The 14,972-nt window shown below is 33.4% G+C and overlaps 2 protein-coding genes across 4 annotated transcripts in view; both read left to right on the top strand.

The window, feature by feature from the left end:
* The window catches only part of LOC128203111 (substance-K receptor-like), a 197,468-nt gene that overhangs the window by 84,355 nt on the left and 98,141 nt on the right, over positions 1 to 14,972 (top strand). The window contains exon 1 of one of the 2 annotated variants that reach the window (XM_052904388.1): positions 10,650 to 11,022. The exons of the other annotated variant lie outside the window; for it this stretch is intronic. The gene's annotated coding sequence lies outside the window, so the exon portion shown is untranslated. Of the gene's footprint in view, positions 1 to 10,649; positions 11,023 to 14,972 lie in introns of those variants that run through there. 2 annotated transcript variants of the gene reach the window in all.
* Positions 1 to 14,972, top strand: part of LOC128203110 (neuropeptide Y receptor type 4-like) — a 175,617-nt gene that overhangs the window by 92,778 nt on the left and 67,867 nt on the right. The window contains exon 1 of one of the 2 annotated variants that reach the window (XM_052904384.1): positions 11,080 to 11,302. The exons of the other annotated variant lie outside the window; for it this stretch is intronic. Coding sequence (XP_052760344.1) covers positions 11,247 to 11,302 — 56 coding nt within the window. The 5' untranslated portion in view covers positions 11,080 to 11,246. Of the gene's footprint in view, positions 1 to 11,079; positions 11,303 to 14,972 lie in introns of those variants that run through there. 2 annotated transcript variants of the gene reach the window in all.

Below are 14,972 nucleotides of genomic sequence, written 5' to 3'. Positions count from 1 at the left end.
CGCTTTCATGCATTTTTAACGAGGCCCAGTAGTTTTATTCCAACGCGCTTTTGGTAAAGTCACAAAGGTTCTCCTGAGTTGTCCTGAGGGGCTAAGACGGTAAAGGTTCAACGGTCTGGGTTCTAAAGTTTTCCCTAGAAGCTGAAACGAAGTCAATAGTCGAAACGGTTAATGAACTAATGTTACATAAAGGATGTTCTGTCAGTTAAATAACATCTATTCATATGTCGGGAAGGAATGTCCAATCGCATCCGACATGCACAGTTACACATCACTGTCACGTTTACTTATTACATTTGAAACATTAGTTGTACTACAGACGCATCTACATGGACAAGCACCCTGTAGCCAAATATTTATCCTAACCTAGCAATCGTGACTTTTGTGCGGATAAAATATCATCACTATTTATTGCTTTAAATGCGCCAAATGCATATATATGCTTTGTTATGGACATACAGGCGAACAAGAGAATTTTATTTTTATTTTTGTTAGGGTTTATCAATGGTGCGTGCCGTATTATTTATGGACTAAATCTGCTTTGGTTAACATGTTTCGAGCATATATTGAATGAAAATATCAGTCCTCCATGTTCTAGTATACAATATTGAAATATGCATGTTTTTCTATTGAAGTAAATACCTGTTCGAAATAACATGATTCGTGTGTTAAATTAAGACATTAGTTCGCATTTAACGTATAATTTGATCAACATATTAACATTGAGAGCTTTTCCGTGTTTATGTTATGTTTTATTTTCTCGAGAATGTCACGAGTGATTATTTTACCTGCACTCTTAAAGACATCAATGTATTAAATCTTCATTTCTTTAAATCTACCAATTTACTTTCAAAGGGCATTCTATTTGGCACTGGCTTGATGAACGAAAGATTAGTATCAGTATCGGTCAGGTATTGATGTGAATATCGTATAATTATACTAATGATGCGATCATGTACTCTTCACGTTTTGTATTATGTCCACTTGGCATGATTTAAAACGTCATTTTGCCACAATAATGTCGACTTGTCTTCTGATGAATATTGTACTGAAGCTTTCTTAGCAATATTTTAGTTCCAACATGCTGTTTGAATGAAGTCAGCGAGTAAATGGAAGGACTTTTATCCATTATTTCAAACGAATGGTTGTCGAAAAATACTGATAGAGTATAGTTCGGAATTGTCCTATGCAACAGAAAAGGTCGAGTTAGAATAAACTGTTATCATTGGCGGTTATATTAATGACTTATGATTGTTAAATTGTTTGAATCGTTAATTCGATTCAATTGAAATCGCAATATTATTTAATACCTGTTAAAGTGTCGTCTAAAATAGTTAATGATTCAAACATAAGATATGAGAGCCTGAAAAAAAGAGTTCGAATTACGCACTGTATATTTCCTAATACTGTATCACACGGTAGCGCATGCGCAAATAACTTTCATGATACTACGCAAAATAAATAGAAATATTGTTATTGTCAAACTTAAATGGTTTGTAAAGAAAACTATTATATTTTTTTTCAATTTTAATATACTTTAAAGGTAAGAAATAAGAGACAAACTATCGTCAACGTCGGTTGATCTGTTTGGTTGTTTTCTCCCTGTTTGCGAAGAGATACATCATACTCTGTCTCGTGCGATTTAAACATCACAGATCAACCGAACAACATCAAACTTTACTTATTTTGAAATGGCAAAGGATATGTTTCAATATTCGTATTACACAAACCATAAATGGTAACCTATATTTAATAAAACGTGAACGCGCTTCACTGAAACATGAAACAGATATTTAAAACCGACAAGTAAGCCCTATATATAGCCTTATAATGTTCCGTTCATTGTAACATTTTAGAATAATTGTAACATACGGTTGCATCAATCACCCCAGTCAATTTATTGGAGGAAAATTGATATATAGTTTATTTATATCAGTCTGTTAGGCACGGGCAATAGAGTGATTGCAAAACACCACGTGTATGTTGATGTGAACGTATAAAATCCCGTTCATGTAAGTCTCAGTTAAGTTTTAAACCGTTAGTATTTGTAGTAAGGCTCCCAGGCTTAATTTTTTTTGTAAACCATTGCACGGGACATTATCATAACAAACGAAACAATGCGTTTTATTAAACGTCATAGTAAATAAATTATGCCTGTAAACTTTAGATATTTACATGTTTCATTGATTCATTTGTACGGATCAATGAACGTCCGCTAGTATTCAAGTTTGCATGACAATTATTGTATTAATAGTCAATATCAATATTAAATTTCTATTTACCTGTTTATCATAAATCATTTTGCAAATTAATACAATAAAATAAATAGTGTCCCGATTTTTTATTAGGGGGTCGTCTCAAGGGGTTTAACGTGATACAATAGTAAAATATTTATTTTGAAATTCATATTTATTATTTAAGTTCAGGAACAAAACAAATTATCGTAAATCAACATGTTAAACGAAGGAATTATTAGTCAATTTTTATATTAACAACGACCTATCGATAAAGCTATTTTGCTTCAAACCACCATTTATTGTGCCTGTACTTCCTCGCGAATTTGGCGAACAGTTTACGGTCGAAAAACGACACGACAAGGTTGACAAGTGTTAACCTGTGAGCCTTAATTTTGGGCTCAGCTTAGACTCGCATACATCACTTTCCTTGTGTTATCGTACATGTAATTCAAAACTTGTACAAGGTACACATATCTTATTGACGTAATGCACAAAAGGTAACACACGTGCACACATATTTGAGTGACGAAGAGCAAAATAGTAGCCACCTGTACACATCTAAATGACGTAGTGCACAAAGAGTGGCACATATTTCCATTACCTGAATGACGTAGTGCACAAAACCTGGCACATATGAACAAATAACTGAATGACGTAGTGCACAAAACCTGGCGCACATGTACAAATAAATGAATGACGTAGTGCACACATCGTGGCCCATAAATATACTTAGAGATGCAATCTCACTTCAATATAAAATTACCACAATTAATACAAATGTTTTGATATACCAAAAAGGATGAATAAATGTCCACAACGATGGTTATTATGAAGGATATCAAGTTTAATTTGAAAGAAAGGTGCATATAACATGGTATATCTTCGTTATGAGATCACAGTAAATATTTTAGCATTCACCAATCATTTAATATGTTTACGTTTTCAGCTATTAAACACACGATTACAATCTTGTTATCAGTATTTAATATTTTTAAAAAAAGTATTATTTAGTAAGTAGCTAAGGATGTATCACTCAAAATGTATGTTTATTATACATGTATATGTATTGATTTTGAATAAGAGTGCCACTTTATAATTTCGCAACCTCTTTAAAATGATTTGATGACCAAACCATCTGGTTATGTGTTTCACAATAAATGTAACAACAAACAGTTGCGTATTTTTCCATACAAAATATGTTACCATGTTAACAACATCATTTACAACCGTACGACAGCTGGTTTCGACATAAAAAACAATGTAACATGTCGCTGATTTTGAATTGCTCATCTAATTAAATAATTTTCTAAATGAGGCATATTACAGTTGCTCAGATCTCCGTCACATCGAGTAAATTGTTTGTTAATTCTTCTCTAACACTGTTGGTCGCTTAGATATTCTAGTTTAGCGCGTCAATTTTGTCATACCTGTCCTTGTAATGTACACTTTGTTTTAAATCAACGGATGGTATTCAGCATCGCAAACTTTCAAACTGAGTGTTTGTAGACATGTCAGTTATATATACCTTGGCAAGTTATAAATCAGTACCTGCTGTTTATTATTCTTCATCTTTAAGCATTGTATGCGAAGAATCCTCATTCTACTAGAAAACAAAATATAAAATGCTATGGTGAATCTTCTTTGTAAGTGCCGGCGCCGGTAGTTAGATAACAGTTTATGTCATTTTTCTTAGGTTAAATATTTTACTGATGATATCATAACTTCACGATATCTAATAAACAGTATGCTCATTGATTTTATGTTATAAACACTTGAACTTCTCATCAAATTTATCAACGGATATTTTAGAAATTATACCAAGAAATGACTTAAGATGTCTTATGAATACCGGCACTGATCGATAAAAACAACATCTCTGTTAAGACCATCACCAACGTCAACGATCTGCACCATAGATTGATCACTTGTATTCATGTTGCCGCGGTGTAATTGTATTAAAAAAGCTATAAACCAGTCGTCATCGCTTTGTTTTTGCCCTATATTGACTCTTGAAACAACCTTTTATTATACCATAATTTGTCATCCCACACACTTGTGTTTCAGGTTTTATTAGCTTTCATACGTCACAAAACGTTTGTTTTGAGCTCAGGCGTCATTTTTTACTTAAAAAATCAATACAATGAACTTCTGTTAAACTAATTTATTGTAGTACCATTGTGAAAGAAGTAAGTTCAACATTATATTAACCACTTTTGTTGGAACGATGTAACGCGATACTGTGTTCATTTGATGTGGGGGAAGCCTGGGGAAATCTGACTTTGTCCGGCTTGTTGACCTCAAACCAAACTCACCTGCGTCAAGGCCGGGAATTTTCGAAACATGTTTCCATCGAAAACAACTTTTTTTAACTACACTGCAAGAAGATCGCGTAGTAATTTCAATTTAGTAGTTAAACTTCATGACTTTCCTCCAAGGAAACTTAATTATTTATGCAATAATACACATCAGTGCCAAACAATTTAATATTGGATATACAGAATGCACGATTAAACGCAACAACTGATCAATACAATTATTATTTTACGAACAACTTCTTCTGATGTACCGGCATCCGACATCCGAGGTTGTTTTTGATGGAAAATGGCCGAGGTGTTCCTAATGGGTATTGAATCCAGCTCGGCGAGACACCTTGGTGAATGCGCTTACCACTGCATGAACCGGACAGCCACTATTTTATAATAACTACTGAGCTCTAAGCTCGATTCATGCTGCCTTTCAACCAATTCTTAATCTGTTTTAGCCCCTTGGTTTAGATATATGAACACAATAGATCCTTACATTATACGCATTTTGACCGGTTTTACAAATGTCGAAGGAAGTGTGAGGCTGAGAGCTAGTTTTCAAACCCTACCATGTTTATCTGCTTTTGCGAAGCGTTTCAACTCGATGATTAAACCAGCAAATCCCCAATAATGACATAAATCACGCAATTCATTCCTAATGCTTACACTTATAGTTCATATATATGTCTCATAATCGTTCGAAATTTCTTAATTTCATTTAAAAAAACTTACATTAATATGTTCTCACCCATCCTGTAAACAAAACGTCCCGACCGAAACTGGAAACAATTTTGTATATGACGTCACAATAACGTGAGGAGATTGTATCACTACAAAACTCGTTTTAATGTAAATTGAAACGTTATTGACAAAAATACATTTAACATATCACAAATTTACACTTTTCAATATGTTCATTTAAGTTGTTCGTGGCCTGCTAACTCATGCAGTAACAAGATAAACTTTTCAATTTATATCACACCATGATTTGCAATCCAAACATATCCGAAGATGATCCATTCTTCGAAAAATATTTGCAATTGCCACAAAGACGTTATTTAAAAAAATAGAAGTAGATGGTCTAAGACACTATTTTATATGTGCGTGTAAGTGACACTTTGAATTTCATCTTGTATGTACCGTGTGCCTTTTCTGATCGCTTTGGCAGTTGAACCTCATATACCTAAACAATTTACCATAAAGGGTCTAAATGCCTAGTTTAAGGAAGGTCTGGCTCGTAAATCTCCAGCTATGCATGCCTTGTTTATTGCCCTGGTGTAACAACAGGGGGGGGGGCGGTGTAATTTCCTTGGTTTTGTGTATTTTATTTGCCACTAAGAAGGATCAAAGAAAAAGAGGTGAGGCGGTTATGCTGTGATATATTAATAAATGATCTGATCGATGATACCAGACAGCAAAGGGCAAGTCAGAATAGTTTGTAATACCCCACATTTTGGGAAAGGTCATTTAAAATAGGTTCAAATTTAGCCTTCATATGTAAGGCTTGTTAATAAGACGTAAGTTTGTTTAAGGTGTTGTATTTGTGCATGAGTTGTTTACATGCTTATGTCTATAGTTTATTGTCGATTGGTCCCTTGCCTTGTGTCCCTTAACTGTGTTTATTTTCTAATTTTCGACTACTAGGCTTGACCCCGTATTTTTCATTGTATTATTGTCGTCCCTAGAGTCTCCGTTACAATAACACTGGCCATTTTATCAAAAATCACAAAAAAGCAATTTATACCTTAGATATATTTTAAACATTGGTACCATACTATTTAAGATTTAACCCGACATGTCCGGCCAGATCGCCTATCGAGCTGCATTAAGTACTACGCTTAATTGTTTACTTTTATAAAAACTGCAGTGAAAAATCTTAAAACTTAAGATAATTAACACAAGCTTTAGAAGACGGAACAAATTCGATGAAACTGAACTGTTTTTAAGTTCTCCTACAATTAGAATACATCGGGTAAAAATGACCTGTTGTCAATATCCTTAAGGTACGAAATAGTTCTTTGGACTTAGAAAACGGCCGAATGATAATAATAACAAAATGGTTAACGCTGTGTAAGTGCCTATTTCCCTGTATTAATCGGTGTTTCCAGTAGAATCTCATAATGTCAATGGCGCTTAACAGTTCCGTGAAAATGATTAGCAGCACAGGTGTTTATTGCAAAAACTGGGTCATAATCCTTATTGCGAGTACTTCACAAACGTGTTAATTGATAATAATTTCTAGGAGCTTCAACCTTACTAAGAGTTTACGTTGTCAATAGTTTTTCTAATAGTTATTCAAAGTTATTTTGGTTTGGTGAGATAAAGCATTTACCATGGTCGCTCGTTTCTGCAAAACACTTAACGCTTGGTTTGGGACGAACCTATTTACACTCTCGACAATGGAAGGTACTTGTCTTATAATCTTAATGTAATCTTCATTGGGAAGGGTCTTAATCTGATAAAACACTTCCCTTTCTATAAATGAAGATTGAAATTGAATAAGTTTGGTCGTTTTACCAGTTCATTATTTAATTACGAAACGATGTTATTCATTGGTACGATGCATTCAACTGCATTTTTATATAATCTGTAAAACGTGTCTGGCATTTTCAATCAGAAGTAATCTCACTAATACTTCTGCTTATCTAAAAGTAGGCAGTGTATTTAATCACATTCGTGTCGCTTGAAAAATGGCATGTCACTTTCTCCGCTGTATTGTCAATAAGCTTTTAAACTAGTGATTGCGTGGTATCTTGGAAAATTATAAAATAAACGGTTTAAAATTCATATGAAGAAATATTGAAACTGTGTCAAAATGATGGTTTGAATTAGATATAGTTCGTGACAGACCTTATTCATGCAGTTGTTAGATTAGTAATTTCCTCACATTCTTCAAAATCTTCTCTGTGTATATGTGTAAGTGTTTAATTTTGGCGAACTACAGAAAATAGGGCGGGCGTAGTAGTCCGCTATATCATATGTAGGTCATCAAAATAAGACTCTAACTGATCTGTTGATTTTGGTGCATTCATCAGAATCGATATATGTAAAATTGATGAACATTGGCCCACACAATAATGCAAACGCAAAGTATACGTTACCTTTTAGTTATGACACTAATCTTACAAGTGAACGTTAGTGGGACAAAGACTGACTGGAATATATACTATAAATCATTTTGGTGCATTCGTCAGAATCGGTTTAATAAAGAATTGAACAGAAAAAAACTAGATTGTCATCGGCCCACACCAAAATACAAGCACCAAATGTTGATGGTCAGTTTTGGTACAGAAAACACAGTGGACCTTTTGTCCAAAACATGTTTAAAGCTTACAACGCTGTTTGGGACATCGTTGTTAAAAAAAACATCTTCACTACTTTGGAACTTTCATTGATACTCTTGTGATAAGCAGTTCTACTTTTTCAATCTAAGGAGAGCTTAGTTAGATGTGCTTATTTCATTAAAATATTATGAGCATATCATAAACGAATTCGCTTTAAAAGGTTAAGAACCATACCATAAACACCTGTCCTTAACACAGTTCTAAACAGCCAAACCTTTATTAATTATAGAATAATTAAATAAACTTAAACTTAAGTACTTATACTATGGAATACACAGGGACAAGCCCAATGACCGTATTCAAAAAGCAACTAAGATTGAACTTCAGTAGAAAATAGGTGTTTTGATTGGCCTGTATATTTAGCTGACCAAGAGGCTGAATGGAACCAATGAGGCATGTCGAAGGATATGGATAAGACCAAGATTTAATACTGGCACAGAAGTCAAAATAATGTCAGCAAAATAAACCTTTCTAGAGGCACACGGCTAGAACCAAAAGACACCGAAAGAGCGACACAAAACGTACAAGCACATATTGATTCTATAATCGTAAAATTAAACTTAATTCTAATTTAAAACAGATTTTCAGTGTAAATAATAGGTTTTAGGCGCATCGGTTGACAGGAAAATGTCACAGCTTCTATTAACCCTTTCACCGCCGGTGTCGCATAAATGCGCCGTTGAAAATAGTGCAGTCCCATTTAAGACGACGCCTTTTAAGGCGGGGTCTTATCTGGGACTGCACTATTTTGCAATAAAAGATGTTCCCGTGTAACCATTATCAGAATAGACAAATCTTATTTAATTTTTATTTGAACTATTTCAGGAAAATATTTTATCTTAAAGTAGTTCCAATCGACATTTTTAATTTGGCGCCGAAAGGGTTAAAGAAGGTGATTATTCTTCTAGACTAGACATACTAACAGGTTAAGTTCAAATGAAAGTGACACTAATCTCAATTAATGGGCTTAGATCTAACTTATTCAATAGTTTCTTGTCTGACACATCTAATTGTGCTTAGTATCACCATGAGCTTTACCTTCACTTAAAATTTAAGCTTGTTTAAATGTATCGCTTAATCAATACTTTTAGGCTGAATTACAAACTGTGCTTCAACTATTTTAAGAATATCCACGTTATATGTACAAAGTACGCCTAGAAGTCTTCTAAAGCGCACTTATTATTGCGGTTGCTGTCGCATCCGTATAATAAATAATTTGTATGTGTTACACATCAATTATAATCTATCTCATCAATCAAAATCCATAACAGCGTGACGGGTGCTCCAATTAATTCAATCCTTAGTAATTTTCAAACATAAATAACAACCCGCTTCAATTGATTTCAAAAGAGTTTTCAAGTGATGTCGTGTGAAATAAGAATGTTCGATATTTAGTTGCAGGAAAATAACGTGCTTCTCTAAGGCTTCTTTGTCCTCGTCTATAATTAATATAATTTTGCCTTAATCATCTCGTAATTACAAGCGTGTATTTCTATAGTATAAAGGCAGCAAATTTCGTTTAACCGCTCATGTTTTGTAAAATAATATTTTGTTTATATGACTAAAGACAGTATTGCAAATCATTAGGAGTGTTAAAACTAAGCTACTGACGACTGGAACATCAAATGTTTAGATATGCTCAATTATTGTTTATTGAAGTCAACGACTTTGAATTGCGTTGGAAATTATTTTCAACAAAAGGCTTAAAAGTTTTTTTAACTCATCCTCACGTTTGTGTTTGAGTCCTTGAAGGCGTGTAGTTTTGTGTCAGTTTTCTAATGTGTCCTTGCCTTTACCGGCGTGGGTTCACCCCCAACATTTACCAGAATATTTGATAATACTTTCAGTGTATTTTTTTCTGCGAGTTTGCAATAAAGGAGTCAACAAGTTATGATAGAAGTTTTTTTTTAGAACGATAACCAGGACAAATATGGTGCCGTATCATGAGCGAGTTCCTTTCAAGAAACATAAAAAATATTTATGCAACGATAATAATTGAAATATCATTACATTAGTTAACCATAATCAAATTTTATTCAAATTTAAACTTTGCGAAAGTCAACACTAACAACAAATGCAGATATGGTCATATACTTCTATGAATTTTGTAAAGACCTTTGATAAAAAGAAATATGCATTTAAAGAAAGATATATAGGACAATAATAGCTTATAATGTTTTAAGCCAAAAAGCATCAGTTTTCGAACGTTAATATGAATACTGCGATCAGCTCTTTTGTCAGCAGTGTCCAGACATTTACGCAAAAAAGGCACATTCTTAAACAAAAGAAAAATGTCAAAATAATGAATCCGTGCGAGTGCTATTAACAAAACTGCAACCTTAACATGTATTTGTAGCTACACTTAAACGTACACATACTTAAAGCGTTTCATTTCCTCTCCTGCTAAGCCTTAGAAACTGTTTGGCCAATTATGACACAAGTACTATTGATATTCGCTATGAGGAGCAATCAGTAACCTGAACTCTATTGACATATTGTAAAAGCTGCCAGTAAATAGTATTAACAATTGTTTCACCGTTAGCACAATGAGGACAAGTCAGAAATAATTGGCCGTCAGTTGTGTGGACGACGCGAAATCAAGGGCGATTTTCATTCAAGTAATATCACTGTCAGTGGTTGTCTTCGGCTAAAATTAAACCCGATAATTATGTCATCGACGTTGAACAGAGAGAAGCAATAGAGAAATAGAGAATGAATCCACGGGTTTCTCACATATTGGAAAACAGCCAATACAGATGCGGGCCTTTCTTGGACCGTAACTTTTATTTTCCAAACGTTTGTCTGTTTTTAACTCGACCAGACGTCTGATATGTCATTGTATAAAAGTTGTGTATCTTTTTTGACGATATATTTTGTTGTATATCAAACTACCTGCGTGACAGTGCGAACAGTGCAACGGGAAGAATTACAATTGCAACTGTTAGAATCATAAAACTCTAACTGAACGCTATATCAGACAGATTAATTTCAATTTTACTGCCGATAAAACATCTGAAAGAAGAAAAAAACTAGTTTCGAGCATTATAACGTAATTATTGAAATGTGATTCAAGATAGCTGGCTCACCCTCTAGATAATCGATTAAAACCGGAATACTTTAAACTTTTCGTGGGAAAAGGTAAGTGCTACTTGTTATTTTCTTGTAGTCGGTGATGAATAGCACTGTCTATATGTATCGTGTATATTGCTCAGGACGGAATTCGGCTTGTTTGACGTCTGCCGGAGGATTAAGGGGCAATATATGTCATAATTGGGATCGAGTATCCCCGTTATAGATTATCTTCTCGGAAATTATAGCAATTTGATGGTATTTTGGACTGTTGTGCTTGCGGTGTTTTTAAGATGCACGCTATGGAAGATCCGCGCCAGTTGGATGAATCGGAAGTTGATATGATGCGGTAAGTCCGTTTACTTATTTTTACAATTGTATCAAAATGAAAACGTTCTGTCATTAGATACTACGTATGTTGCGTTGAAATTAGTATGAATATTCTATTGCACGTTCATCAATTTATACCTCAAAGAATAGAAAATAACTTAACTTCGACTTTACCAGAAGGTAAAAAATCCATGATGCAAAAAACATAAACATTTACATAAACTTATAAATAATGCATCACTCAAACTAAATTATATACAGATACTTAATACAACTCAACGCATTTAGGTTTCGCAAAAATCATTATTACAACAATATATATAAAATAATTAAAAATATTGCATATTAAATTTTTATACAATAATTTTATCAGATACATGATACAAATAATCATATTTGAATTTATTTTTAATCAAAAACGTTCCATGTAATCTCGGTATATATAGGTTAGAAATGAAACATATATCAGTTAGTGCGAATATGAAAAATACATTAATCTTAAGCATGCAATCGTACATAACTAGTTCTTCATAAGAAGAAAAGCAAAGTGTTGTTTCCTATGTACAATTTGATATACTTATGTCTGGTGACCCCATATAATTGTCGGTATTCTTTTAAAGGGTAAAATTATTGAAAAAGGAATGTAATAAAATGGTACAAATATTGAAAACTGTTCACACATTGAAATGGTTGAAAATCGGTAATTCATCTTCCGATTTCAGTTGATAAAACTCATTATGTTTCAGTCTTTGGCTTACATATCAAGCAATGCCATTTCAAATGTTACAGTAGATGGTTATTATCTAAAGTAGTATAAACGCTTATGATCTAATTATGCATAATGTTCAAAATTACTGTTCCCGATTACCCATAATTAACATGCCTTGTATATGCTTTATTTTATTCGTACTGTTGCATAATTATCTACGGTATGTAACCTTTGTCAGAAATTAAACAAGATTTGAGGTCAGATTCCTAGTTTAACATCTTCATTTGAGTCAATAAAACTTAAGGGGCAGGGGAAAAAAGAGGGAGCTGTCGGGGATGAAAATCTTGCAATTAATTTATAGTCCCTTATTGTATTCAAGAGTCGAATTCAGTAAGCGTTAATATGATACTTAATATCAGTTATGATATTAAACACAAACAATTCAAATTAGATTAAATAAAAAAATACAAATTTAATCTGACTTAATTTTTTTGGTTACTTAAGTCTGCTCAAGTAAATACATTTCGAGAGAATAGCCATACAAAGTGTCTATGCTCACTCTAGATAATATTTTGTACACATGCGTGCTACGCTTTAAAAAAAAATGAGAAATTCGGGAAAAAGTCTTCATTAGGCTCGATATTATCTATGTTCTATGATATTTTTTGTTCAATATGTTCCATGAAATAAAAAGACGAATAAACTTATATATTGTTCAATTGCATTCAAACTTTGTTTCCTCATCAATGTGAAATAATCGTTTAAGTATACAGTTAAGTTATACAAGTAAGATGCTTAGTGAAATGTTTGGCAATACGAAATGTAAGTACTTGTTTTAAATACTGTAGAACTATTGTTTAAAGATCTGCTTTATGAACTGATGAAGTACAGAATCAACCATTGATCTCTCATCTAACACCGTTGACAAACAAATTCATAAACACGATCAGCTAAAATGCTTATTTTCAAAAGAAATGTCAGATCCTGTTCTCTAATGACCTTACTAAAAACTTTGGCTTGTCTGTTGATGCAAAAAAAAAATCTTGGCTTTTGTCTTAACCAAATGGAGACTAGATTTACAATACAAGCATTCCGAGTAAATCTTTAAAACCTCGGCATAAAACCAAAAGTTCACCTTGCGATTTGTAGAAAAGATCAGGGTACACTCCTTTTATCCATTTGCAACAACATTTGAATGAAAAAGTGAAATAAAAACCCCGCTTCTGGAACACGCAATAATTGCTTTTATTCATACTTTGGGGATCGAAGAACATTTACTTGACTCAAAAAACAGTAACATGTTATAGTTGCGTGGGGACAAAATGAAACGGAGAAGATTCTTTATTATAGAACCTCTCCATAATTGAGATGGACTATACTCTCGTATCCATGGAAATGTAGCAGTAGTTCGCTCAACCGGCATTTGTTTTAACCATTACTGAAATGTATGATTTGAATAACAGCTACTGGCCATTAGTGAGGTTATGAGCATATAAAATTGTTTAAACTTTTTTGAACAACAATAACACGCGTTCCGGCACTCTAGTGTTCCAATTACCGTTTCAAATCCATTCAATTATTACTAAAGCTATTTTGATGGTTTTTGTTCTGTTTTGGGTGTTTATACGCGTGTGTCTCTTGCACAATGTTATTTTGGCCCTTACCATGAGCTTCTATACATACTTTTTGATTTTTTGACTACTTGGAATATCCCTTTAGTTTGCATTGTATCATTGACAAAAATAAGACATTTGTTTTACTTGAAGCATTCATATTTTCAATTATGGAATAATTGGGCAATTGTAGAATATTGCCAGAGAAATCACACGTGGAAAGAAGGTTTGCCAAAGATAAATGATAAACTGCTAAGGTGCCCTTCATAATATTAATTTCTCAACCTTTTTGCATCACTTCTTTCGCCGACCTTTTGAGACTACTCTACATGTCGTTCATTGCAGGTTTCGCGGCATTATAAATCCTAGATTATTCTTTTGGCGAATATATCTCATCAATGTGTATGTGATAATGGGTGTGTGTGTATGGGGGGATTGGGGGTGGTGGATGGCGTTGGTTTACTCAACGCTTTAAGTTTCAAAATTGTGTATAAGTGTCACTTGGGGATGTGACTGGGTCAAGTCATACTGCAGCCATTAAAGGTGGTGGGCAGACCTTTGAAATTGAATTGTATTGTTAAAATCTAGGAGAAGTCAAGCAGTCATATTCGTTGTAATCCGCAATACGTATTCTTGCTAGTCCATATAAACATAAACTTCAGGGTCTTTAACGTTTTTATTTTGTTTTGGCTACTCTACGCGTCCATATCCCAACGTGCACCTGCTAGATAGTTCCAAAATGGCAATGCCTTGTTGACAGAAGCCGATCTGAATAAGTGCTACATGAAAAACAAGTGTAATAAGAGAGAGATATTGGCTAAAAGTAATTTATCCGAATTTTGTGTTTTTTTATTTAACGATGCAGCGTTAAATACTGTGGAGATACAGTTGAATAATATATTTTACATTGGTATGAGTCAGTTGACTTGTGGCGTTTAGGAAACACAATAAATATCCCAATGTTAAAAAGTTGGCTGAACGCGCATTATTGTGGCTAATCTTGTGGCCGACAATGTTATTTCAGCTCAATCATTATACTGGTACAAATTAAGCTAATTACGACTTTTTTTGCATATCACGTAATGCTGCAATTTGTCCTTCTGTTCCCATGTTAATGCCAACCAGACTTCAGTCGGCCACCTTGAGCATCGGTTGATTCAATATTGTATACAATTTACATGATTACATCGGGAACATTAACTTTCTTATCAATGTAGTTAACTTTTATGAGATAATTATCAATGAAAACTTAATTAATAATAATTAAAATATTCAACAGATGTTGCCTTTTTCTGTATCAGTGATATTTTACCACCATTTTATACAATAAGTATAGTTGATTTCAATGTATTACTAAAAGTAACACG

Source organism: Mya arenaria, chromosome 9 (assembly GCF_026914265.1).
Source record: "Mya arenaria isolate MELC-2E11 chromosome 9, ASM2691426v1".
Lineage (NCBI taxonomy): Eukaryota > Metazoa > Mollusca > Bivalvia > Myida > Myidae > Mya > Mya arenaria.
Note: the sequence above shows the minus strand (reverse complement) of the source record. Positions and strands in the feature narration are given on the sequence as shown.